General features: G+C 41.0%; 1 protein-coding gene and 1 pseudogene across 1 annotated transcript; both read left to right on the forward strand.

Annotated features, from left to right (window-relative positions):
• Positions 1–16,954: 16,954 nt before the first annotated feature.
• Positions 16,955–17,832, forward strand: LOC131230704 (hydrophobic protein LTI6B-like). The gene is made up of 2 exons (XM_058226634.1): positions 16,955–17,113; positions 17,511–17,832. Exons 1-2 carry the CDS (start codon positions 17,024–17,026, stop codon positions 17,592–17,594), a joined length of 174 nt encoding a protein of 57 aa, XP_058082617.1. The 5' UTR covers positions 16,955–17,023; the 3' UTR covers positions 17,595–17,832.
• Positions 17,833–22,750: 4,918 nt separating this feature from the next.
• Positions 22,751–24,112, forward strand: LOC131231786 (transcription elongation factor 1 homolog; annotated as a pseudogene).
• The last annotated feature ends 1,714 nt before the right edge of the window (positions 24,113–25,826 follow it).

Raw genomic sequence — 25,826 nt, forward strand, 5'->3', positions numbered from 1 at the left:
ATATGCCAGATTCCGATCCTGGGATCCTACAAGGAGGATTTTTCAACGTACATTTGTCTCATAAGAAGCATAACCATAAGTATACTCAAATCATAAAGGCAATATCATCACCACATATCCACTAATATAAACATTTGTATACAATGCTAAAAGGGAAATACATATATCGAAATCAAAGCTCCAGAGGACAGCTGCACACTCCAGACGTAACGCTGCTGCAACCTAACGCTACTTGCACGTATCTATCGTGCATAAGCTTACAAAAGCTTAGAGGGTAATGAAAGTGTGTGCACAAGATAAGTGTCAAGTATACCATAAAGCCCATAAATCATACATCATCGGAATAAGCGAAAATATACTGGTAAGTCCATGAGTGCTATCAGCTGTACCAAGGCAAATATATTGGTAAGTCCATGAGTGCTATCAGCCGTACCAAGGCCATGCGATGCAAAACATAATAAGACAATAACAGATGTTGAGGATGCAATGCAACATGCAAATCCTGACGAGTTACGAATGTCATCAACCTCATCTAGGCTATAAAGTGCAAAAACATAGTAACTCAAAATGCCAAGTACTACAGATGCAATGTGATATGCGGTGCGAATGAAATGACCATGCTGGAATGTGAAGTCGGGATGATAGTACGAAGTATCAAAAGCTATGGGGTCCATCACAAGGGACTTCTATCTAAACCAGTCCCATACCTAAATTTGGATAGTCAGACACAATGTGGTAAGCTCCTGATCTCAGGTTAGTCACGCGCCCAACCGAAATCCTGGCCATGCAATGGTACACGTAACAAATAGTTACGCACCACCAGCCCAAGTGGATAGTGAATGAATGAATGGATATGCAATTCTTGCTCAATAAATCCACATATCAATATGGTTGCTCTCTGGAGAAATTACCGAAGTCTATTACACTCGACACCGACTGCCTCCTCCCTAGCTGCACAGCCCAGTGAGTGGAATAGACCTCACTATCCGCCTGACCAGTAATCTGCCAATACCTACCCGACTTGTCGATAGCGGACTTATTTACGAGCTGGTCACACTCAGCCTAGCTTATAGCCCCCTCACTCGGGCGGATAAGGCCACAATCCCTCCCAATCGACCACAACACAGTGGGAGACGCGGCCTACTGGTATTCGGCACTCGGGCGCTCATGTTCCACTTGGTCTAGATGTTGGGGCTACTTCTAGCCTCAGAGGTTCTGGAATTTTCACCCAAGGACATCCTAAGTGCCCATAGTGCTAGAACCAAATATTTTCGGTGTCCCATCTGGCCATCCACGATGTGCCTGTGGAGGCCACGACCCTGATGTCGCTAGGGCGTACAATGATCAAGTCACATATATGCGAGATGCATGAGTCACACCTTACAATCATGCAGCAATCCTGCGTGTACCACGCAATCATGTGGGGCACTTCGCCTCATAAGGAGTCTTGTAAATGTTTCAGCCCAATGACTTATGCTATGATCAAACATTCCTTATATCAAGCATACATATGATGCGCATGGGCATGAATCATGGAGCTATACTAAACATGTTATAAAGTGATGAATTATCAACAAGTATGGGCCTATCAATTGGCCTTAAGGAGAGTCATAATGCGGACATTTAACCAACATTATTCTTACAATGTGGACGTCAAACCAACATTGTTCCTTAGGCATGACCCGCCATAAAATATCATTACACAAACCATAGGGAATCACACATTGCAATGGACCTATATACATCTCATTGGGCCTCGACCCATAGGCCTTAGATATATCAAATGGGCCGTATCACATGGGCCTTACATTCATCAAATGGGCCGCATTAATGAGCCTCACCAATGGCCACAATTACATCAAATGGGCCTAATCACATGGGCCTTATGTACATCAGATGGGCCACACCAATTGGGCCCTATGCCTATACTTAAGTGGGCCCCAACAACGGGCCATAATACATCAAGATGGGCCTAATCTTATGGCCTTATATATATACCAAGGTGGGGTCCACTTGGACTATAGATCTGTCTTGTTTTTAGTCTCAAGCCTTAAAATGGGCTTTCAAAAGGGTTAGATGGCTCGGATGCAACACATGCATCATGGTGGGAGGTCCACATGAAGGCCCACCATCATGAATATTATATATAATATAATATATAATTTATATATAGTATATATATATATATATAATATTATATGATATATATATAGACATACATACATACACATACGCACACTCACACACACACGTGCACACACACATGCGCACATGCACACACACACACCGTCCCCTGGACGGTGTGGATAGAACACGTAAGGGGGGGGGGGGGGGGGTTCACCGTCCACCATCAGTGGACGGTGAGAGTGAAACACGTACATCATTGTGGGTCCCACTTGGGGCCCATCATAACATTTATTTTCCATCTAGACCGTTGATAAGGTCGCATGAACCTGGATGAAGGGTAAAAACAAACTTCATATAAATCCAAAACTTCTGTGGCCCAGAAAAGGGTTCCAAGGGTAGACGTTCAATCCCACTTTTCCTTTTGTTGTGGGTTACCTGAGACGTGTATACGGGTGATTGTTGGGGTGGGCCCACTTCTGGAAGTGGCCCACCATATGAACGGATTGGATGACAAATAAACATCAAGGTGGGCCCACGGCTGGAGCAGTGGGTCCCTGCTGGCCGACCGTCAAAAACGCAGCAGCGTGCTGCTGCTGTGTCAGTGGCAGCAGGCACTGCCCCTTATTTTATTTTATTTTATTTTATTTTGGAAAACCTCTATTTCTGTGGTTTTTCATGTGTGGGGCCCGCTTCAAGGTAATCCACTCTAACCATTAGATTTCATAGTCCATAACAAGTTCATCAAACCCAATATTGGGCCTGTTTTAGCGTGTAAAAAAATCCGGGGAACTTTAAATGGTGAAGATCACTGTTTGCTAAGGAATGGCCCGCTAGAATCTCAGATTGGCTCCGTTTTCCGGTTCAACGCCAAAAAAAACTGAGCAAAGGGATGGATGGTGTGGATTGATCTTATACATCCAGGTGGGGCCTATATGAGTGACCCCTTTCCAAAGGCTTGAAAAACAAGCCAATATTTGTGTTTTAATTCACGTCCAGCGTCCCTGGACGCTAGACGGTTTTGACATAACACATGCATCGAGGTGGGCCCTACTTAGGTAGGCCATCACATGGTGGGGTGGTGTGGATCATATACACATGTAAGGTGGGCCTCACCCACAAATGGATTAGGTCCAAACCATGCTTCATGGTGGGGTCCATTCGGGTGGGCCATATGGTCATTCCATCATACACAAAATACATAAATAACAAGAGAGGGAGAGAGAGAAAAAGAGAGTGGGACACGTGTGATGGAGGGACCTCGGCACTATAGGCCCTCCGTTTCAAGCATCCAATCGTACATCAAGTGGGTCCCATTACACGTGGGCCCATCAAATTGAAAATCAATGGTGGAGATCTTTTCTCCACCAAAATGAAAGGTCTAGATGACCCTATCTATGCAAGAAAATAAACATCATGATGGGGTCCATGGAGAATGGCCCCATCATGGAATGATCATGAGGATCAAAGTGGTCCATCGGCCACATCAAGGGTCCAAAGTGAGATCCATACCATTAATGGGTAGGCCTCACTTGACCCATCATAAAAATATGAAAACTAGCCTATAGGAGCACCCACCGGTCGATCTTCTCGGTCTGTTGGAAAGCCGACCTCCTTGTGCTTCACTTTGATGGAGGAAGATGAGAAGTGGATGGCTTGGATGAAGGATTTTTGGGATGGGAAGGTGGGCCACACAAATCACATTTTCCTCTTGGAATTCCTTGGACGTGCACTTCCTTGCTTGGCTTGGAATTTGTGTTGAGAAAAGAGAGAGAGAGAGAGAGAGAGAGAGAGAGAGAGAGAGTTGTAAGGAGGGAAGTGATGGGAGATGGGTGATGGATGTGAGTGATGGGTGAGGTAATGGATTGGTTGACTTTGGTGGTTGCTTAACTTGTGGAGAAAGAAAGCATGGGTGCTCTTGTACTTGACATGAGGTAATTGATGAGATTGATTTGACATGTTGTAAAGATTCTCTTGGGATTGCAAATGCGCGGTGTTTCCTCGAAATAAACGTCGGCTCACATCTTCCTGTTAGGGTATCGGATCGGTGCACGAGTCGCGGTGTTGGAATCGCGGCGACGGTGCGGTCGCAATGGTACAAGTCTTAAATTAAGTCGACTCAAATCTACAACATAAGACTTAGGGTCGATCGCAAATGTCGATTACCGATCGCAGGTTGTCGAAATTTGACAGGAAGGATCGCGGAATTCGACGGAACAGTACGAACTAGGATACGGGTCTTACACACACACTTGACTTAGTCCCTCTATCCAAGCTCCCAAGCATGAGCATTACAGCAGAACATATGACAGACAAGATCATGAGCATTCATGCGGAGGTACAAATAAAATTACATGCCTCGAACAAGAAGTACAAGAAGCAAGCGGACAAGCATCGGCGACAAAAATGTTCGAGGTAGGCGACCACGTTATGATCCATCTGTGCAAAGAAAGATTTTCGATAGCGACGTACAACAAGTTGAAGAATAAGAAGGTTGGACTGGTACCAATCATCTGAAAGATCAATGACAACACTTACATTGCTGATCTTTCAGATGACATGGCGATCTCACGGACCTTCAACGTCACGGACCTGACCGAGTATCATGAATCAAAGCAAGACGAGATATCGAGGACGAGTTCTTTTGAAGTGGAGGGGACTGATGTAGAGCGGGCCGCGGACAGTTTTATGGCCAAGATGGATCAAAAAGGCCCGGTCAATGACAAAAGTGATCCGTAGCGTCAGACCTTACATCAAATGTATCTCGTAATCCATAATGAGTTATCAACTGTAAAATATATGATTTTGGGGTAGAACGAGCTACTTTGGCCACCTAACCTAGTGAAAAGAATAAATTTTACATAAAAACACGACAAGCTTATTACACATCACCATCAGATGTTTGCCCACGCAAAGCATGTTTGAAAGTTGTTCTGATGTTGACTCTCATATAAAGCCTGGTTTTGGTGGACCTTGATTGTGGTGCCCGCCATACGATATGTGTATTATATATCCCATTATTGATTAGTTTTGACAGTTCATTTTAAGGCATGGACAAGAAAAGGAAGCATGTCCAAATCTTAGGTGGACCATTCCACATAACTGAGTTGATTGAGTATTAAAAGCTTCTTGTGGGACACAAAAGCATTTTATCAAGCATGTCCAAAACCAATAATCTGATGGTTGAGAACATTATGAGACTTTATGCGGAATTACAAGGACCGTGCTATGCATCAGATATGGAGATCTTAAGGGCTGGATGGCTTACCTTGTTGGGATGTCATTGTTGAAGATAGGATGCTAAGGTCTTCATCTCCTTACACCCATTAGAGAAGCTATGATGGGGTTGTAACTTCAGTCGGTGGTGTTGGATTAGGGACCCAACCTTGTTTTATAATGCAGAGGGCAGAAGAGTTTGAAACCCATCAAAACTCCTCTTCCTATGGCTCCACACGAATTTGACAATTCTAGTTCCTCTATAATACTGTGTGTGTATCACAGTTTTAGCACTCTACCCCTTATACGAATTTCTGAATGTATCACAATTTAATGGGGCTCACTGGTATACCCAATCACATTATCCAACCCTTAGAATAATCCAGACCGTTTATCAATAAGGCCCACCTTATACGATTCTTACATTCTCCCACTTGGGTCACATTTGAACAACGTCAATGATAAATCTTTTGAAATATTTTGAAAAACTTATTTTGATTTGAAGAAACATCTAAATGGTTAACCGATTACATTGTTGGATAATACGGGTAGTGTTATGACAATCTGGTCCATTAAGACTATCAGTATCGAACCGCGGTAGTTATCACAACATTTAATTTAAGAAAAGTGAGGCTAAGTGCGGTCACAAATATTAAGAGCCTTGATAACATAGATCTGGAACTAGGAAGTGTGGTATAAGGATTACACATGTAATGTGATGATGTGTGTCTATCTCTAAGAGGTCTTGAATCTTTCAAATGTCTCCAATGACATATGACTGTAGTTCTACTTACTCAAATTATGTTGCGCATATTTAGAGAGAAGCAAAATAAACTTTATATTAGAATCATCAAATAACTTTATTAAATGAGATCTCTTTAATGTCTGTGAAAATAAAATACACTCAACTTCCACTAACTGAAAATATCTGTGGAATCAATGACTCCCATGGATGTAATATACTCCTGAAATGGCGTGATAGGGAGTTATTTAGTGAGCGAATCTGCAATCATTTGCTTAGTGTCGATGAACTCTACAGAAACTTGACGATTCTGAACTCTTTCCTTTATAACAAGGTACTTAATGTCGATATGCCTTGACCTTGATGAGTACTTGTTGTTATTAGATAAGAAAATCACAGCTGAATTATCACAAAATATTCATGATGGTTTCGAGATATGATCCAGTACCTGCAAGCCAGAGAAGAAACGTTGTAACCACAATGTCTGATTAGATGCCTCATGACAAGTAATTAATTTAGCTTCCATGGTGGATGAGGTTGCAGTTGATTATTTCACCCTTTTCCAAGATACAACCTTACAACCATCATGAAGATGTAGCATGAGGTGAATTTCTTAGTATCAACGCAGTTAGCATAATCTGCATTTGAGTATCTAACCAACTCCAAATGGTTAAATCTCCTATAGGTGAGTCCAAAGTCCTTTGTTCTTTGTAGGTAGTGTAACACTATCTTTGCAGCTATCTAATGTTGCATTCTTGGATTGGACAGGTATTTGCTCAAGATTCCAACAATAACCGTAATGTACAGTCGCGTATAAACTTGAGCATACATAATGATCCATACTACTGATGCGTACGGAAGTTCTTTCATTCGATTCTTTCTCAATTCATTCTTGGGACACTAAAATTGACCAAATTTATCACCCTTTACAATGAGTGACTATCTAGGAGTACAATTTTGCATGTCATACCTATCGACTATCCTAATAATGTAGGCCCTCTTTAACAAGCTGAGCAGTTCACGAGATCTGTCACAATAAATCTCAATGACAATGATATAAGAGGCGTCACCAAGGTCCTTCATTTCAAATCTTTGAGATAAGAATTTCTTGGTGTCGCTCAATATCCTGATGTCACTATTAGCTAACAAAATGTCATCAATATACAAAATCATCATAATGAACTTACTCCCACTGATTTCAATGTAGATACATTCATTTGTAGTGTTTTCTACAAAACCATATGAGAAAATTACTTCATGAAATTTTAGGTACCACTGTCGTGCTGCCTATTTCAACCCACAAATGGATTTCTTTAGTTTACAAAATAAATGTTCTGAGTCATGGATTACAAAACTTTCGGGTTGTAACATATATACATTCTCATTTAGATCCTTATTGAGAAATGTTGTTTTTACATCCATCTGATGTAACTTTAAATCTATATGAGCTAAAAGAGCTATTATGATCCCGAATGAATCTTTCTTAGATACTGGTGAGAAACTCTCCTTAAATTTAATGTCCTCATGCTGGTTAAAACCTTTTGGCAATAAGTCTGGCTTTATATCTTTCGACATTACCCTTAGAATCCCACTTGGTTTTAAATATTCATTTACCACCAATCGGCCTTATTCCAGATGGTAACTCAACACAATCTCATATTTTATTGTCCCTCTTAGATTTCAACTAATTTTTCATGGCATCAAACCAACAAGAAGGATCAGCACTTTGATTGATTTGTGCACAGGATTTAGGATCCTTTTTCATCCCAAAGCCAAACTCGTACTCCTGTAAGTATACGATGTAATCGTCTTGATTTACAATTCTTCTCTCTTATTCAGATCTTCTTAATGGTTTAGCTTATTGGGTGTGATTTTGATTTTTCTCATCAGTGGGTTGTATATGAGGTTCAACGTGGTGTTCTGTAGTAACTGCATGATCGACTGCAGGATTTATATCCACGTGATCTTAAGTAACTATGACCAGAGTCACGGTCCTTTCTTCCTCAAATACAAAGTTTCTAATATTCGTGCTCCCACTGTTTTCAATGTTTTCAATAAATCTGGCATTCTCAGTCTCAATAATCCTGATAGAGTGGGAAAGACAGTAGAATCAATAGTCTTTTGACCTTTCTGGATATCTAATAAAGAAACAGCTTATGGTTCTAGGATTAAACTTCCTTTCATGCGGGTTATAAAATTTGGCCTCAGCAGGACATCTCCAAACATGTAGATATCGGAGACTTGGTTTTCTCTCATTCCACAATTCAAAAAAAAAGTTTTACTTACAACCTTACTGTGAACCTTATTAAGGATATGAACTGCAGTTTTGATCGCATCACCCCTTAGAGATTCTGGTAATGTCGAATTGCTAATCATGCTTCGCACCATATCCATAAGGGTGCAATTACGCCTTTCAGCCACACCATTCTGCTATGGATTACCAGGCATAATGTACTGGACGACAATGCCACATTCTTATAGGTATCTAGTGAATAGCCCTGGATTGTGACCTGATTCATCATATCTACCGCATATTCGTCACCACGGTCAGATCTAACAACTTTATTTATTTTATCGAGTTAATTTTCAACTTCAGCCTTATAGATTTTAAAAGCATCTAGGGTATCTGAATTCTTATTGATAATGTAGAGATACCCGAAACAAGAGTAGCCATCTATGAAGGTAATAAAATATATGTGTTCACTCTAGGATGCTGTAGGGAATGGTCTACAAATGTCCGTATGTATCACCTTTAAGAGTCTTATACTCCTTCTTACACATTTCTTTCTAGTTCTATTCTGTTTTCCTTTTATGCAATCAATGCACACTTTATAGTCGGAGAAGTCTAGGGAATGTACAATTCATTCTCGCACAAGCCTGTCTAATCTCTTATAAGATATATGACACAATCACCTGTGCCATAACATGGAAGAATTCTTATAGTCTAGTCTACGTTTATATCTTGTTTTATTTCCATACAAGTCATTAACATTATAAACATATGAGGTAATCAATTTTAGCTAGTATAGGTTGTTCACTATAGAGTCGGTGCCAACTTTAATCGAATTAAGGTAAATACTAAATCATTTATTCTTAAATTGGAATGAATATCCCAATTTATCCAAACGAGAAATAGAGACTAGGTTGTGTCTTATAGAAGGCACGCAAAATGTATCTACCAAATCCAATAAATAACTAGACTCTAACCTAAGTTTATAGACTCTAATTGCCTCTACGTCGACTTTAACACCATTACCTACGTATACTGAGCGCTCTGCAGTAGTGGGTGGCCTGGTCTGTAGTAAGTCCTACATGGAAGTACATATGTGAATAGTGGTTCCCGAATCTATCCACCATGAATTTACTGACACATCAGTTAGATTAGATTCAAAACAGACTATAACAGAATTATTACCCTTTTTTTATGAGCCATTGCTTATACTTTATGCGGTCTTTCTTTTGATGGCCCGACTTGTTGCAAAAGAAGCAATTATTACCTTTAGCCCGCTTGTTGCTCGACCATTCCTAAGTCGGTTTACAACCGAAAAACCTGGAGGATCGTGAGATCCTGTGGATCCCTTATTAGAACCATATTTCCTTTTTCTGTTTCTATTATGTCCAAGTACATGTCTTGAGGTTACAGGATAAATATTCTGACTGTTTTCAAAGGATTTTAATGGTTCAGAATTTTCTGAAGTGATCTCCAAATGTTAACATCCTAGGACTGTCTCAAAGGCCTCTATCTGTTGAACATAATCAGACTTGTTTAAAATGAGAACTTGATGCATTTGAGTTGAAATTTTAACTGGTTGTAAAATATACTCACATTAGCAAATTGTTTGCATAAAACAATTCATGAATAAAACCAAATATTAGACAAACTTATCAATTCAATTGATTGGGGCTTTCAATTGAACTATCTAGGATGAAGATGGGCCGAAACATTAGATCCCAGCGAGAATCGGTTACATCATCATCACTCCCACTATGGGAGGTAGTGATAATATGCAAGTGATTCTCTTAAATATGAAGCTAAGCGATGTTCATTATGTAAATCTAAGACACTCAAAACCTGCGGGTAGGATAAGTCTTTCAACTTTACATTACTAGCATTATTTAATTCACCCCGTTCATGTCCCTGCTAAACTGTGATTGTTTGCGTTTTCGTCATGGTTCAAATGGGACATAAACGAACTGTATGCAATCCATAAACTAAATCCCAATATCACAAGTCTGAATTTGTGAAAATTTTCACTGATTGAGGTCACTATGGTGGCTAACACAACCAGATCCAATCTCCTGAATTTAGACTCAGGATTGTGATTTTAATCCTGCTCTCAATGGATTAAATAAAGATCAGTCTGATTTGGCCCACAAGGTGGTTGATATTGATCGTTAAGAGGAATGATGAACCTTAAAGAGAAACAGATGGGTAAGTTTCACCTTCATCATTCCAATGGTATATATCAATTCCTAAAAGATGGGTAATGATCTCACAATAGGACTGAATCAAGACTCTGTATGATCTGGTCATCATCAATGAGCATTATAAGTCCGACTTTTAACATTCACATGATAGGTAGTTGGCATTGAACAATTCAGATTCAAATGGATGGTTAGATCCTTGCATTAATGTCCAGGAGATGGATATATCAGATCCACATGATGAAAGGTTCATATTCTTTATTATCCATCTAGTGAATGATCTAGGTTATACGCTCACTTTAAACTAAAAAAATGACTCAGATTTAGGAAATGGATCTCAAATTAATCCCAAAGGAAAGGCCCAAACACTAAATGGGTAATCAACATGCCGAATAAAATTAGAATGGGCCTACAATAGGAGCTTCATATGGTCAACTAGAGATTGGGCCATAAATATCAAATGAATGTGAATTTAAATCAGCCCAACCTAGGACCCGCACACATGGTCCATGAAAGAAAATATATATAAATGGGTTTTGACCCATTAGGTAGACCCATAAGTAGGGCCCACTCAATGAAGCAAAAGGTCCAGTATTTTCACTGGATATGGGCTAGTGCTTGCTGATCCATTTGATGGCAATGCTTCACGCAATGGGCCCAAGCCCATGATTAGGCCCGCCTTAACTTAAACAAAGTGAGAGGTGGGCCTTGGTTGCGAGTCCATAAGGCAGACCCGATGATAGCCTATTCGGGTCCACGAAACCTGACCACAATAAAGTCCTAAAACCGGCCATGTGGAAAACGAATTCCAGAAAACAGTTGTTGCTCATATCTTCCCTTAAATCCGGCCCAACTCAACTTAATGAAGAAGTTAAATACGAGTCTCGTTCGTGGGTCTAGAAAGTGGACACGAATCCAAAGCAATCGGGTCTACAGACCCGACCGCTTATAAGGTCATTAACGACCCATTACAGTCAGTGGAAAACACAATTTCCACCCTTGTGGAAAGCAGTAGAAGAGAGAGAGATCGTCTCCTTGTCTTCCCGATGAGAGGAGAAGAGGTGGCTGACCGCCTTCTGTCGTGGCTGCCGGCGATCAAACGTAATCAGAAGCTGAAAAAATTCTGACTGCCTCACTCTTCTTGTCGTAGGTATGATAGTGGAAGTCCTGATGGGATTGAAATCCCCAAATTTATCCGGAATTAGAGACAGAAATCCCTATCTATTATGATTTTGGATTTAGAAATTTAAATCCTAATAACTGGATTAGGGAAAACAAAGACTGAAATCCCTAATTAATTTGGAATGGAAATCTCTCGTCATTGATAATTCAATTTTCGAAAACCCTAATTACTGATACAAGATTTCAATTTCAAAATCCCTAATCGCGGATATGGGATCCCTAACTGACTACTGGATTCAGGGATTGGGAAATTCCCAATTTCCTGATTTGGGGATCGTAATTCGAAATCCCTAATTCCAAACTGGATTTGGAGCTTTGATATCCGAACTACCTAATTGGAATGTCGAATAGGGAATTGGGATATGAAATTTCCAATTTTGAAATTTGAGATTCAAAATCCCTAATCGGAATTTGGATAGGGTTCGAATTTAAAAAACAAAAACAAAAAAACTCAATCACTGTATGTGATCATCCACACCTATGCACGGTGGCTCTGATACAAACTGTAAGACTTTATGTGGAATTATAAGGAGACTTTATGAGGAATTATAAGGAGCGTGATATGCATCAGATATGGAGATTTGAAGGGCTGGATGGTTTACTTTGTTGGGACGCTATTGCTGAAAATAGGATATTGAGGTCTTCCTCTCCTTACACCTTTTAGAGAAGCTATGATGGGCTGTAACTTTAGTCGGTGGTGTTGAATTGGGGATCCAGCTCTGTTTTATACTGCAGAGGAGGGCAAAGGAGTTTGAAACCCTTCAAAACTCTTCTTATGGCTCCACATGAATTTGACAATATTAGTTCTAGAATACGGTGTATATCGTAGTTTTATTACCCCACTCCTTACATAAATTTCTGAACGTATCATAACTTAATAACTTAATGGGCTCAGTGGTATACCCGATCACCTTATAGAATTCTTACAATCATCGGATCGAGATGACTTTAAATCATTTAAAACGGTCTGAAACACCGCTACTGCGAAACGTTGACCAAATGGCCCACGAGAAACACAGAGGAATTTAAGAAAAATCTTTTCATTATCATCGCTTTAATTGCACGTGCAGGGACAGCTCGGCCATGTGTTTAAGCATCTTAGCTTCCGCCAGGACACGTGTCGAATAATCTGCTGCGTGCTCTTTTGTTGGCAACATGGCCGGTGCGCCTGCATAACTATCACACGGAACGAGGAAAAGATGGATACTCCGCTAGAGTATGATGGATGATACGCAGGCGCCTAGAAATTTCTTAGAAATTGCATACGTGGCATACAATTAAGTAAAATTTAACTGTACAAATAACGACCCACAGTTTATTCTTATTAAATTATGGGACTATCAGATTGGTGGTCATTTATGAAAGGTTACAAATGAAATTATCCAATGGTCAGATTTCCAGAAACAGTTAACCACGAATCAGCGGTTAGGATTATTCAGCCAATATGATAATGGGATTATACATTTCAGACAGTAATCTACAATATTTAAACGGTTTAAAATTAGTCAATAAATGCCACATGTACAGTTCTAAGTGCCTGCGTATCAAGCGTCATATGCTGCCTGTGTATCATTTAACTCGTTAAAAAGAACATCGAACACCGGCAACAGCCGGTGGTCGCTCCTCGTAAAGTGCATCCAACGGATCCTCCAGCAGATTTTCTACGTGGGATAGGCTCAAATGACGAAAATGCCCCTGCGTTGCCACATCTTGGTGGGGAGATTTTAGTAAATTCGATATTTGAATTGGGCAATGGATGAGTAAGCAACCATCAGCGGATCTGTACGCTACGCGCGATTGAAGAAATTGCAATGGACCAGAAGCCCCTACAACACCTGTTGTAGGAAAAGCGTGCGACAACCTAGTTCTGTGGATCCGTCGTGCTGTCCGTGTGACATCCAGTCCGTTCATCAACTGTGACACCTCATGTTAAGATCTGAGCTAAAAAATGGGATAGCTGGGCCCCTCTACTACATGGAATCCACCATAGACATCTTTCTCGGGTACTGTCTTGTTTACAAGCCATATAAACCGTTGATCAGCCGACCATTCAGATGAAGAGGCATCCCAAAACTCAGTCTGATTAAAAACTCAGGCAGGCCACAAGCGGTGAATTTAGAGGTTTTACACGCGATTTTACATTTTTCATCTTTGTGATGTACGGTGAGGATGAAATAGCTACAGTGATGGACGGAGTGCTGTCAGACGCACATTAGGGGGTCTTGTTCTCATGATCTCATTCATGTGGACCCCACGTCCTGTAATCGTAACCATTGAGCCAAGGGCTTCAAGATTCTCAACATTGGATTGGCCATAGTCAAAGTTAACTTAGTATTTAACTATAAGCCACTTATCCGACGGATCTGATCTTCCCATTTCATGCACTGGACCATTAAATCAACGGTTATCAATTAAAAATGCGACTTCCTCATCGAAACCATACCTTAAAGAACGAATATTGAAGGGATTACGATCTACCAACCCGAGACTTTGCATCCACTATCAAAACTTAGGCCCATCAGATGAGCGGTTCCAGAAGCGTGTTGAATTGAAAATAGCACTGGAAGTTTCGGGCCGAGAAATTGCGGAGAAACGAGATTTGTCACTACCCATGAGATTAGGGACGTGGCTACTGGTCGGTGCTATGTGGGCCCCCCATGGTGAATGTTATATATATATATATATATAAATCCATGCCGTTCATCCATTTTTCCTGCTCATTTTAGGGCTTGAACCCAAAAAATGAGGAAATCTAAAATCTCAGGTGGACCTCAGGAAAACAGTGGAGATTGAACGGCCTTAAAAATTTACTGAGGCCCACAGTAATGTTTCTTTGGCATCCAACCTGTGGCTTAGGTCACACAGATCTGGATGAACGCAAAACATGAATATCAGCTAGGTCTAAAACTTTTGTGGCTCATAATAAGTTTTTAATTGTTGGCTATCAATAACCAATGTTTCCTGTGGTGTGGCTCACATGAGATTTGATCTTTCTTATTTTTGTATCAGAATGAACTGGAAAAATAGATAGACCGAGTAGATGAAACACATGCATCATAGTCGGGTCCACAGAGCACCGATCAGTAGCGACGTCGGCACTGGCAAGATCCGTATGCAATCCGCGTCACGCGACCCGACGCGGATCCGTCTGTTTTCTTCACGGAACCGTTGAGAATGAGGACGCTGTTTGCGTCCAACCCCTGCCGTCTCTAGCCCGAACCGGTAGCTCTATGGGCGGGCCCACTGTGTATAGGTTTATCCACGCCCTACATCCTTCCTCTCATATCATTTTTAAGGTATGTCCACAAAACTCAGACAGATTCAACATTCAACTGGACCACACCAAATAAAAAGCTTGGTTTGCATTAAATACAGGAGTTATGTGGTGTGATACACGTGAGCGTTGTATCTGTCTCATTTTTGTGTTTATACTTTAAAATGATTCGAGAGGATGGATGGACAGCGTGGATAAACCGATACATAAAAGTGTGCCCACCCACTGAACTGTCCGTTGGTGGCTAAAAACGGGGTGGGACGCAATCCGCGTCCGTTGAGAATGGACGCAGATTTCGTACTACCCCGCCCGTACCTAGCTTCAAACAGGCAAGATCTATGGGGGGGCCAATCGTGATGTGCTTGTACATCCAAACTGCCTATCTCTTTTTTTTAATTATTTTAAAGTATGAAAACAAAAATAAGGCATATCCAACGCTTCGGTGGACCACACCAAATAAAAAATTTGATTGCATTGAAATACACAAGGCATTAAATGTCAGTTGCATTAAATACAAGAGTAACATGTGGTGTCGTCCATTTGATTGTTGGATCTGTTTTTTTTGTATTCATGCCTTAAAATAATACGAGAAAAGGGATAAACAGTTTGAATGTATAGATACATTACGGTGGGCCCTTCCACCAAACTGCCCGTTCGGAGCTAGGGACGGGCGGGGGTAGTACGCGATCCGCGTCCGTTGAGAATTAGCTAACAACCTCACACGTGGCGTGTACTTTTGTGTAGGTTGCACGGATCGAAATCGTATTGCGTACTGATTTACCCAGTAGGTTCTCATCGTACCGGGTAAACTCTTCCATGCCCACTGTTAATGTATCTGGTCTATCCACGCCGTTCATCCGTTTTTCCATCTTATTTTAAAGGTTGAGACCAAAATTTAAGCATACCCAAAGATCAAATGGACCATACCAGTGGAAACAGTTGAAATAATGACTTTCACCGTTGAAATCTTTCTAGGGCCCGCAGTGATGTTTATTTCTCATCCAACCTTTTCATAAGATCACACAGACGTGGATGAAGGGAAAACACAAATACAAGATTGATCCAAAGATTATGTGGCCTACAAGAAATTTTTGACGGTAGATGTTCAATTCACACTGTTTGTTTCCTTATGGTGTGGTCCAGTTGAGGTTTGGATATACTTCATTTTTAGGCTCAAGCCTTAAAATTATCTGGTAAGATGGATGGAAGGAGTGGATAAAATACATAAATCATGTGGACCCCACGGACTTTACTCAGTACGCTTAGCGTAATACGTTACTCAGTACGCAATCCGCTGCCGCACGGATCGGCTTAGACGGTCACTGCGCCCCACACGGGCGTAGACGTCCTTGACCACAGTCGAATCCGTCTATTTACTTCTTGCTACGGTTGAAACATCCCACCCGTGGCGAATTCACTCGGATAGATCGCAAGTAACCGCCTTAGCCGGTCACTGGGGATCCGTTGCATATGCAGGTGTACAGCGATGCAAGACGCGGGAATCATCTCCGGACGCGGATTGTGTCCTACCCCTGCCCGTCTCTAGCCACGAATGGGAGGTTCTGTGGGCGGGCCCACTGTGATGCAGGTTTATCCACGCCGTCCATCTCTCCTCTTAGATCATTCTAAGATCTGTTTACTAAAATGAGAAAGATCCAACGCTCAAGTGGACCACACCAAATAATACGCTTGGTTGTATTAAATGCACTGAGCATTAAATTTATTTCAGTTGCGTTAAATGCAAAAGTCATCTATGGTGTGGTCCACTTAAGCGTTGGATCTGACTCATTTTTATGTGCATACCTTACATTGAGCCGAGAGTAGGGATGGACGGCGTGGATAAACCGATACATTACAGTGGGCCAGCCCATAGAACTGCCCGTCCGTGGCTAGAGACGAGCAGGGCAGGACGCAATCCGCTTCCATCCTCTCTCTCGTTGCCTGTTGCCACGTGTAAAGTTTTCTCCTATAAACATAGGACCCCTATCCTTTCCTTCTCCGTCTCTACTGCTTCTGCCCCTCTCTCTCTCTCTCTGAGCGATTGAAATTCGTCTCTGCAAATGGCGTCTGAAGGGACCTTGAACTGCATCGACATCCTCTTGGCGATCATCCTCCCTCCTCTTGGCGTTTTTCTCAAGTTCGGATGCGAGGTAGGCGCTTCTCTCATCTCCTGATCCGTCATTTCTCTCGATTCCAATCTATCTGCTCTTTTCAGACGATTTTTTCCCCTCTATAGCCTCTCATTCTCTTCCATTCCCCGACTACTGGCTCTGATCCCTTTTTTACCTTCTTTTTCCTTGAAAATTTGCTGATTTGTAGTTTCCAAGTTTGGGAAATTTTAGTTAATTTGAGTTTATAAGCGTTTTTATACAATTTTCACCGAGTTGATTCGGAAATCGTACGAGTTAAACCGGATCGGCTAGTAAAATGGCAATCTTTCTACCCGACTCGCCACATTCAGATGTTTTCAGAGCCGACGAGTTGATTCCCTGTCTAGAATTTCCGATTCTCGACCGAATTCTGATTTTTTGTGTGATTTTGTTGCAGGTGGAGTTTTGGATATGTTTGCTGCTGACGCTTTTCGGATGGTTGCCTGGAATCATCTACGCCGTCTATGCCATAACCAAGTGAAGATAAATGGTTCGTTTGGTTTCCGTTAACGGCTTCCGTTATCACCATTGGGGAATGACGCCGTCGATCTATTGCTTTTTAACTGCTGCGGCTGATTGTGACCGTTGATTGTTCTTCTTCGTGCCCTTTTGTGTGTGTGTGTGTTTTTTTTTTTTTTTTATAAGGATTTTTTCTGTAATTTGCTTGTGGATGTATCTGCGTCTGGTTTTAGAATAAAACGACTGTAGAGTTCTGTTTCCATATTTTTTTATACTCTGGAAGACTGATAGATGATACGCAGGCACTTATATAAATTTCAATAGATGACGTATAAGTGAAATTATAATCTCTAAATTACGGTTCTTGTATGTATCATGGACCAAAACTTACACCTATTTAGTGACGTTTATTGGACGGATAAGAACGAGAAATATCTAAGGGTCCTATTTCAGCTAACATCAATCTGATTTAGTGGGTTTGATTTTAGTTACGTATGTCACTTGTACAGTTTGGGAATGCCCGAGTATCAAGTGTCATACCAGCCTGAGTAACATATGACTGGCCTTTTTCCATTTCTTTTTTTATCTTACAAATGATAGAACCGGTGAGGAAGGTATGTGGATAAGGTACCCCTAGGGGTGCACATTTAACCGGTAGAACCGTAGAACCGGATCGGAACCGACCAAATAGTCCAGTTTGGTCCGGTTCTAGAGTGCACCGGTTCTGGTTCTAGTTCCAAAAATCAAAGAATCGGTGACATCTGTTCGGTTCTCGGTTTGGGGGTATGTAAACTGAACCGAACTGTGAACCGATCCGTATAACCAAACCGTGGATCCGATCCGTAGAACCGAATTGTGGAACCGAACCTTAAACCAAACCGATGTATTTTTGCACACCTTATAATTATTTTCTCTAGAATAATTATTTTTGTAAATGTATTTTTGAACACCTTATACAACATCTAAACCATTCATCAAATGGACCACAACATGGATGGACATGGGCTTGCAATTGGGCTGGATTATAAAAACCAAAAATCGTGGAACCGATCCGGAACCGAATAGGTTTTAACGGTTCGGTTCTAGGGTGCCAACGGTTCGGTTCTAGGGTGCTAACGGTTCGGGTCCGATTCCAAATTTCCTAGAACAGTTAGGAACGGTTCGGTTCTAGGGTGCCAACGGTTCGGCTCCAGTTTCAAATTTTCTAGAACCGTTAGGAACGGTTCGGTTCTGGTTTCACCTCAGAACCGGACCAAACCGAACCGTGTGCACCCCTAGGTACCCCACCACGACTGCCAATTTGCCAGGCTGGAATGCGGGCTTCAGGCCTGGCCCGCAGTAATCTAGGCTTGGGTTGGAATGCTAGGCCCGAAAAGTCCAGGTCAAACCTGGCAAATAACTAGAGCGGGTTCTGTTTCATTTAAAAGCCCGTCAGCTTGGCTGGTTTAGGATTTCAAAGGTGGTTTTGTCACAGTTATATCGTGGATGATGAGGCCCACTTAATGAATGGCCCAGATGTTGCACAAAAGTGGGTGGCTCAGGCCAGGGTTGGGGTTATTTGTTCTGGCTCGTCATGGCCCGGGACAGACATAAGCCCAGGTTTACTTGCGGGCTTGTGGACCTCAACCTGGCACGTTGACAGCCTCAGCTGTCCAGGGACAGACCCGACCGTCTAACTACGGGCGTAGTTCAATGACAGGACAGTTTCAGCTGTCAAGGGATAGATCCGGCTGTCTAGCTACGGGCCTGGGATTCAGTAGGGACCCCTCCAGTACCGAGGTTGGTGATCTGTTGGATCCACCATTATGCATGTGTTTGATCTACGCCGTTAATCCATTTTCCAGCTCATTTTAGCATACAAAACCAAAAATGAGGCGGCTCCATATTTCAGGTGGACCACACCACAGGAAATAGTGGGGAGTGAACACCCACCATTAAAAAACTTCTAAGAAGGGTCATGAACGTATTGGATGAAGCTGATAACTGTGTTTTCCCTTCGTCCAGGTATTTGTGTGCTAACCACCGGTAGGAGGGCGAATAAACATCATAGTGGGCCCGAAAGCCTTAGCTGTCAAGCAACAGACCTTGGCCTGTCTAGCTACGGGCCAAACCAACAGCATTATAGGTATATGTCTTGTATCTGACGTCATTTTCCACTGAGGGCCCCTCATGAGTCCTGTGTGTCCAAAATCCAGAGAAAAAACCATGAACAGCCTAGATCAACATGCATGTGTGGATAAACTGATGAGTGGCCCACCCTGGCTTTTGGGATTGGACATGTGCACATTGAGCCCTACATGGTATACGGCCAGATGCTTTCACACGTGCCATCAAGTGATTGTACATGTAGATCACGTGTGGTGAGTGGTGACTGATACTGTTCTGGTGGGCCATCAAGTGACTAGAAAAAGCAATGGTAATGGGAAAAAACGATAAGAAAGTGGACTGTCTGGGTCATCTAGTGACCTGGAAATGGACGGTTAAAAACAACATTTTACCTTCAACTACAAGTTCTGAAAAACCTGTCCATATCGGGCTTTTTGCCCATTTTGTCGGGAGCGGATTAGGTGAGGCCTACGTAACAACCCTTTGTAGGTGAGGCTGTGATCTTTGGCCCACCATGACGTATATGTTGTATATCCACACCGTCCATCAGTTTTTCCAGCTCATTTTAGGGATGGTCCCAAAAATGAAGCGGATCAAAAGGACGACACCACATGAAACAGTGGTGATTGATTGCCCACCGTTAAAAACTTCTTAGGAGCCACAAGAAATATCAGTTTGGTTCAAAACTAGTGCTCCGTAAGAATTTTTTAATGGTGGGCATTCAATGACCACTTTTTCCTGTGGTGTAGTCCACTTTAGATTTATATCTGCGTTTTTTGGACCATGCCCTAGAATAAGCTGGAAATAGAGGGGTGCACGAACCGAGTTAGCTTGTTTAGCTCGCTCAACTCGACTCGAAAAAACTTGATTAGACTCGGTTTGAAACTGAGTTCGAACTGAGTCGAGCTGTTTTTTTTGGCTCGAAACTTCAAGCTTGCCCGAGCTCGGCTTGACTTGACTCGACTCGGATCGAACTCCAACTTGAATCGAACACGGATCAAACGAGTTGGGTGACTTGGTTATTTTGATATTGGTGATGCTCAGCAAGTGTTTGATGAAATGACTCAATGAAGTGTCGGTTAGTGGCGAGGAAGGTATGTATATGAAACAAATACCCTTATATCTTGATTTTTATGCTGCCTATTGAGTGTTTGATAAAAATACCTCTAAACCGATACTGCTGTTTTACATTTCGTGAGAAATTGAAGGTGCACTCCATGTATTTGAGAAAATGCCGCGGAGGCTCGATCTTGGCTCAAACTGGCCCGAATTCTGACCGAACCGAGCTAAGCTGGCCAGTTAGGCTCGAGGACTAAGCTGAGCCAAGTCGAGCTATGCCAAACTCGACTCAGTTGGACTCATGTACAGCTCTAGCTGGAAAAACTGATCCACTGAGTGTATCAATGAGGCTGAAAGGTCACCTGAAGATAGTGAGATCATGCATAGCCAATTTCAGTTCTGACAACTGTTAACCTTCCGTGGGTGAGGCTATACTTAAACCTTGGATGGTGGGTGAGGCTTATTTTGGATTTCTTAATTATTTTGGTGTTATATTAATGGATTTGTATGGAATTTGTTCTTGGGCTATTGGAAGGTGCATGATGACAAGGGCTATATAGTCCAAGTCATTTCATTTATTTGATCATGCGCTATTCTTTCACTAGAAAGTTCACTTTCCAGTTGAAAATTATTACTCAGCCCATGAAGCTAAACAAGCTTCACCCTGTTTCAACTCCAAGTGCCTCAATCTCTATACGATTGTTGTGCCCAGTTATACTGATCTTTCCTCTCAGAGTCCCTGCGTGTCGTTTTCCAAGTTTTCATATTTCTACTTCCATCATTTTTTATATATTGCTTATTTGTTATATTATTCCACTTGTCATAATTTCTTTAAATTCCAACCAAAACTGGTGCATTGTTTTCCATGCTGATTAGACCAGCAGTGATGCTTTAATTCTAAATTCCCAGTAGTGGCTTTCTCGTTCCTTTCCTAAGCCCTATTATGGCCACAAAGGATTTAGAACCTAGTTATTTTAAAAATATGATTGTTCTCAGTTGGAACTGTGGGTTTGGCATATGGATCTGACTTGATTGTTACATGGTGCTTATCCCTTTCTCATGTTGTGTTAAAATGTCTAGGAGTGCCATGTGTTGACAAAATCCGATGCAGGGATGAACGTGATGAGGTCGATCACCGTTTTCCTCAAGGATAACTACAAATCCACGGAGATTCTCTGGACTCCTCATAGAGACTTCTCAAATCCACGAGGAAAAAGCAAGGAAAATAGAAAATAAATTTTATAAAATTCGTAATTTGATTAATGAATGAATAAACAAGTTTACACCCCTTTAAATAGGGATACTAAGCCATGGAAGAAGTTTCGGAATTAAACTACAACTAAAACTCCTAGAATTCGTAACTTACTAGACGGTCGTGATTACTACTAGTGTGCATGGTTTTCGGCCAAAAATAGAGTATCCTATTTGGTCAAATCATGATGTTCTCCTAATTATTGTAAGCACTTTTCATATTGGGCGCAACTCCTAAAGCCCAACGGATGAAGAGTTATACTCAAACAAAAACTTACTATAAATAGTAAAAATGAAATCAAAACAGGATTTTGACCGTTGATCTGATGGTATTTCGCAAATTCGGCATGGGAAACCCGGAATAGCAGGTTGGGTGGCTAAAGTAGCTCGTCCTACCCCAAAATCATATATGGTACGTCTGATAGCTCATTCCGATTTGCGAGATACATCCATTTTAAGTCTGATGATCCAGATCACCTCCGCTTACGATCGGGCCTTTTCTGATCCATCTTGGCCATGAAACTGTCCGCAACCCGCTCTACATCCTAATCTCACATGGCAGAGTATGTGGATCATGTTTTGAATCAATTAACAAGCAAGTAAAATAAAGTTGCAGTTATAATGAGATTGCCTAGCCTTTATTAATACTTAATTAGTACTTACTTGTATGATAGAAGTTTAGAATAGGTGATATATTTATTAGCGTGGATATAGACATTTTGATTGGCACAAGGATATTGAGTAAAGGACTGGATTTGAAACATGGGGAAGAGGAAGTCGAGGGGAAAGCCACCTCCTAAGAAGCAGATGGACAAGCTTGATACAGTCTTTAGTTGCCCCTTCTGCAACCATGGAACCCGTGTTGAGTGCCGCATGTGAGCATTCTTCATTCCTTTATGTGTTACCATATTTGTCTTTATATGAATGTGGATGCTGTTTGTGTAGTGTATCTGTCACATTTTGCCATTTTATGGGATTAAACGAAAAAATAAAAAATAAAAAAATCTCTTTCACTGATATGAAGAATTTTATTGGTGAAGCTACATGCAGGATTTTGCCAAGAAAGTTTTAGCACAACAATCACTGGTATGTTATATACCTTTTTAAAAAATCACTGGTATTTTTACATGAAACCCAATCATCGTGGAAGAACTACTACAAAATTTCAAATGCAGCACCCATGCACAGAAATACAAGAGAGGGAGGGTGGGAGAACTGTTTAGGTGCTGGTTTCATATGAAAAGTAAAAGTACGTGTTTTTTTTTTTGTTTGTTTTTTTGTTGCTAAAATCTCTCCACAAACCAGCAGGGAGACGATCATTTAGGTGTTGTTTTCATATTGGCAGTAAAAGTAATAGTTGTGTTTCGGTAATATTCACTTGTTTTGGTTGGCGATGTCCTCTGACAAACTGGCAGCATTAGATTCTCATGTCATTCATGGAGATGAGCCTAAGCATTACAATGGATTTCCTTTCAACTGAGTCAAGAAAGGGAATTGATTGCGAGATATGTGTTCCACGCAGGCAGTAAAAGTAATAGTTGTGTTTCGGTAATATTCACTTGTTTTGGTTGGCGATGTCCTCTGACAAACTGGCAGCATTAGATTCTCATGTCATTCATGGAGATGAGCCTAAGCATTACAATGGATTTCCTTTCAACTGAGTCAAGAAAGGGAATTGATTGCGAGATATGTGTTCCACGCAAAAAATGAAAAAGAGGAAAAAAGACGTGGCACTTAGGGCCCCTTGTCAAGGATTGTCAGCCACCAAATAGATGTCAGTTTTGGGTACACAAATAGGTTATAGTTCATCTCTTATGATATCCTAAGTGCATCTTCCCACCAAATAATGCCCAGTGCATATCTATGTTGATCCATAACTGTCAACACACCATTGTTTGCAAACTTGGTATTGTGCTTATCTGATTAACTTTTTTCGTCTTTTGTTTTGCTGCTTTATCGGATCTCATAGATGTGTAAGTTTTAAATAAATCTGCCAGCACTACATCCAAATTCTACTAAAACCATTAAATGTTGTTTTTTGAATGGGAGGTTGAATTCCACAGGTACAGTGAATGGATAGACTAATGCGAACGGTCCAACAACCTTGAAGATGTTGCTGCTTAAAACTTGTGTAAATTCTTCCACACCAGAGGCACAGGAGGAAAATGGGAGCTTTAATGCCTTGTCCTTTCTTTGAATGGGATGAAGAAGCTGTAAGTCCAATATCAATACTTTTTTAAGTTTTTCAAGGGATGTGAAATATTTTTTTTAAGTTTATTGGGCGGTGGTGGGAATATAGTCAGTCTACTGCCCAAGTGATGTCTCAATAGGTTGATGCATATCTAATCAGGTTTCCATGCCTTTTCCTTTTCACTAGTTAGGATTGCTAACTTGGAAATGCTTCTTTTTATTTTTTTACACACCCACGCACTCATGCCATAGTGGGATTTCACCCCAATGGGTACTCAAACCCATGACCTCATGTTGAAACTCATGTGAGTCTACTTCCACCGAGGCATGAGTAAGGACCCAACTTGGAAATGCCTCTTATCTGAACCTTCTTTTATGGGACGCCGTAAATACACGGCCAACATATTTTTTTATTGTCGTAAAATATATTATCATGAGAAATGTTTGTGTTTGTAATATTTATTAGGTGCAAGAAACCAGCAAGATTTTTTATTTATTTTTTTTTAATGAAAGAAATTTACCGAGGGCTTCAGGCCGTCGCAACCTTTTTAATAATTGAAAATTAAAGATGATCACTGTACTGCTGAAATTATCGACGGTCCCAAACCGTCAGAAATTCCCAAGCAAAACTGCATTGCTGGTGGCTTTGTATCGGCATATATTGCGACGGCTTAAAACCGTCTTTTTACGACGGATTCTGACCGTTTCAAATTTTACCACTCGACAAGAAAAGCCCTTGAGCGGTCCAGAACCGTCGGTCATTTATGTTTCAGACGGTTTTAAGCTGTCGTCTTTTTGCTCTTTTGACTTTCTGGGCAATGGGCCTGGTCTGCCTGGACTGGCCCTATAAGCTCTTGGCTTGGCCCCTGTACGCAAGTCAAGGGTGAGGACTTCGGGCTAGGAATCTAGGCCCAGGCCAATGATGATTGGCCCAAATCCTTTGGCCCAGTAATTCCATCAAGTTGGTTGCTCTCGTATAAAAGAATGGACGTTTTGAATACTCTTATGACATTTAAGAGGCATGCATGGCTTAAAATCACTTTCGAATTGGGGGCCATATTTGCATGATCAAACCATTCATATCATGGGGATTCACTCGGGATGGAATGAAAACTGCAAAAAAAAAAAAAAATAATAATAATAATAATAAATCTTAAATTAAGGCTATATTCCATTTTTAAAAAAAATCATGTCACTCTTTTTCTTGTAGGGTTGGACCAAAGATTTTTTTTTTGGCCCAACTAAGGACAAGGCACAGCTAAGGTATTATCCAAAAAATAAATCATATCCAAAGATCATATGGACCACACCACAAATAGCAGCTAAGAATGATTTTTCAAGTGTGGTCCACTTGATAGTCAGATCTCTCTTATTTTTCGTCTCAAGCCTTAAAACGAGCTCATAAAATGGATTGACGGTTTGGATATAACAAATATCCCATGATATAATTTATATCCACCTACAGAACTTGCAAAACCTTTGACACTAAACACCAAGTTATATCTAGAAATTGATGACCTTGTGGACCAACCGTCTATTCAAAAACCTTCAATGAAAATCAGACAATTTACGTAGGTAAGGATTTATCCTTATAATGAATTCTTTTTACCTTTTAACCATAATAACTTTAAACTGGGTGGATGAAAAT

This window comes from Magnolia sinica, chromosome 17 (assembly GCF_029962835.1).
Source record: "Magnolia sinica isolate HGM2019 chromosome 17, MsV1, whole genome shotgun sequence".
NCBI lineage: Eukaryota > Viridiplantae > Streptophyta > Magnoliopsida > Magnoliales > Magnoliaceae > Magnolia > Magnolia sinica.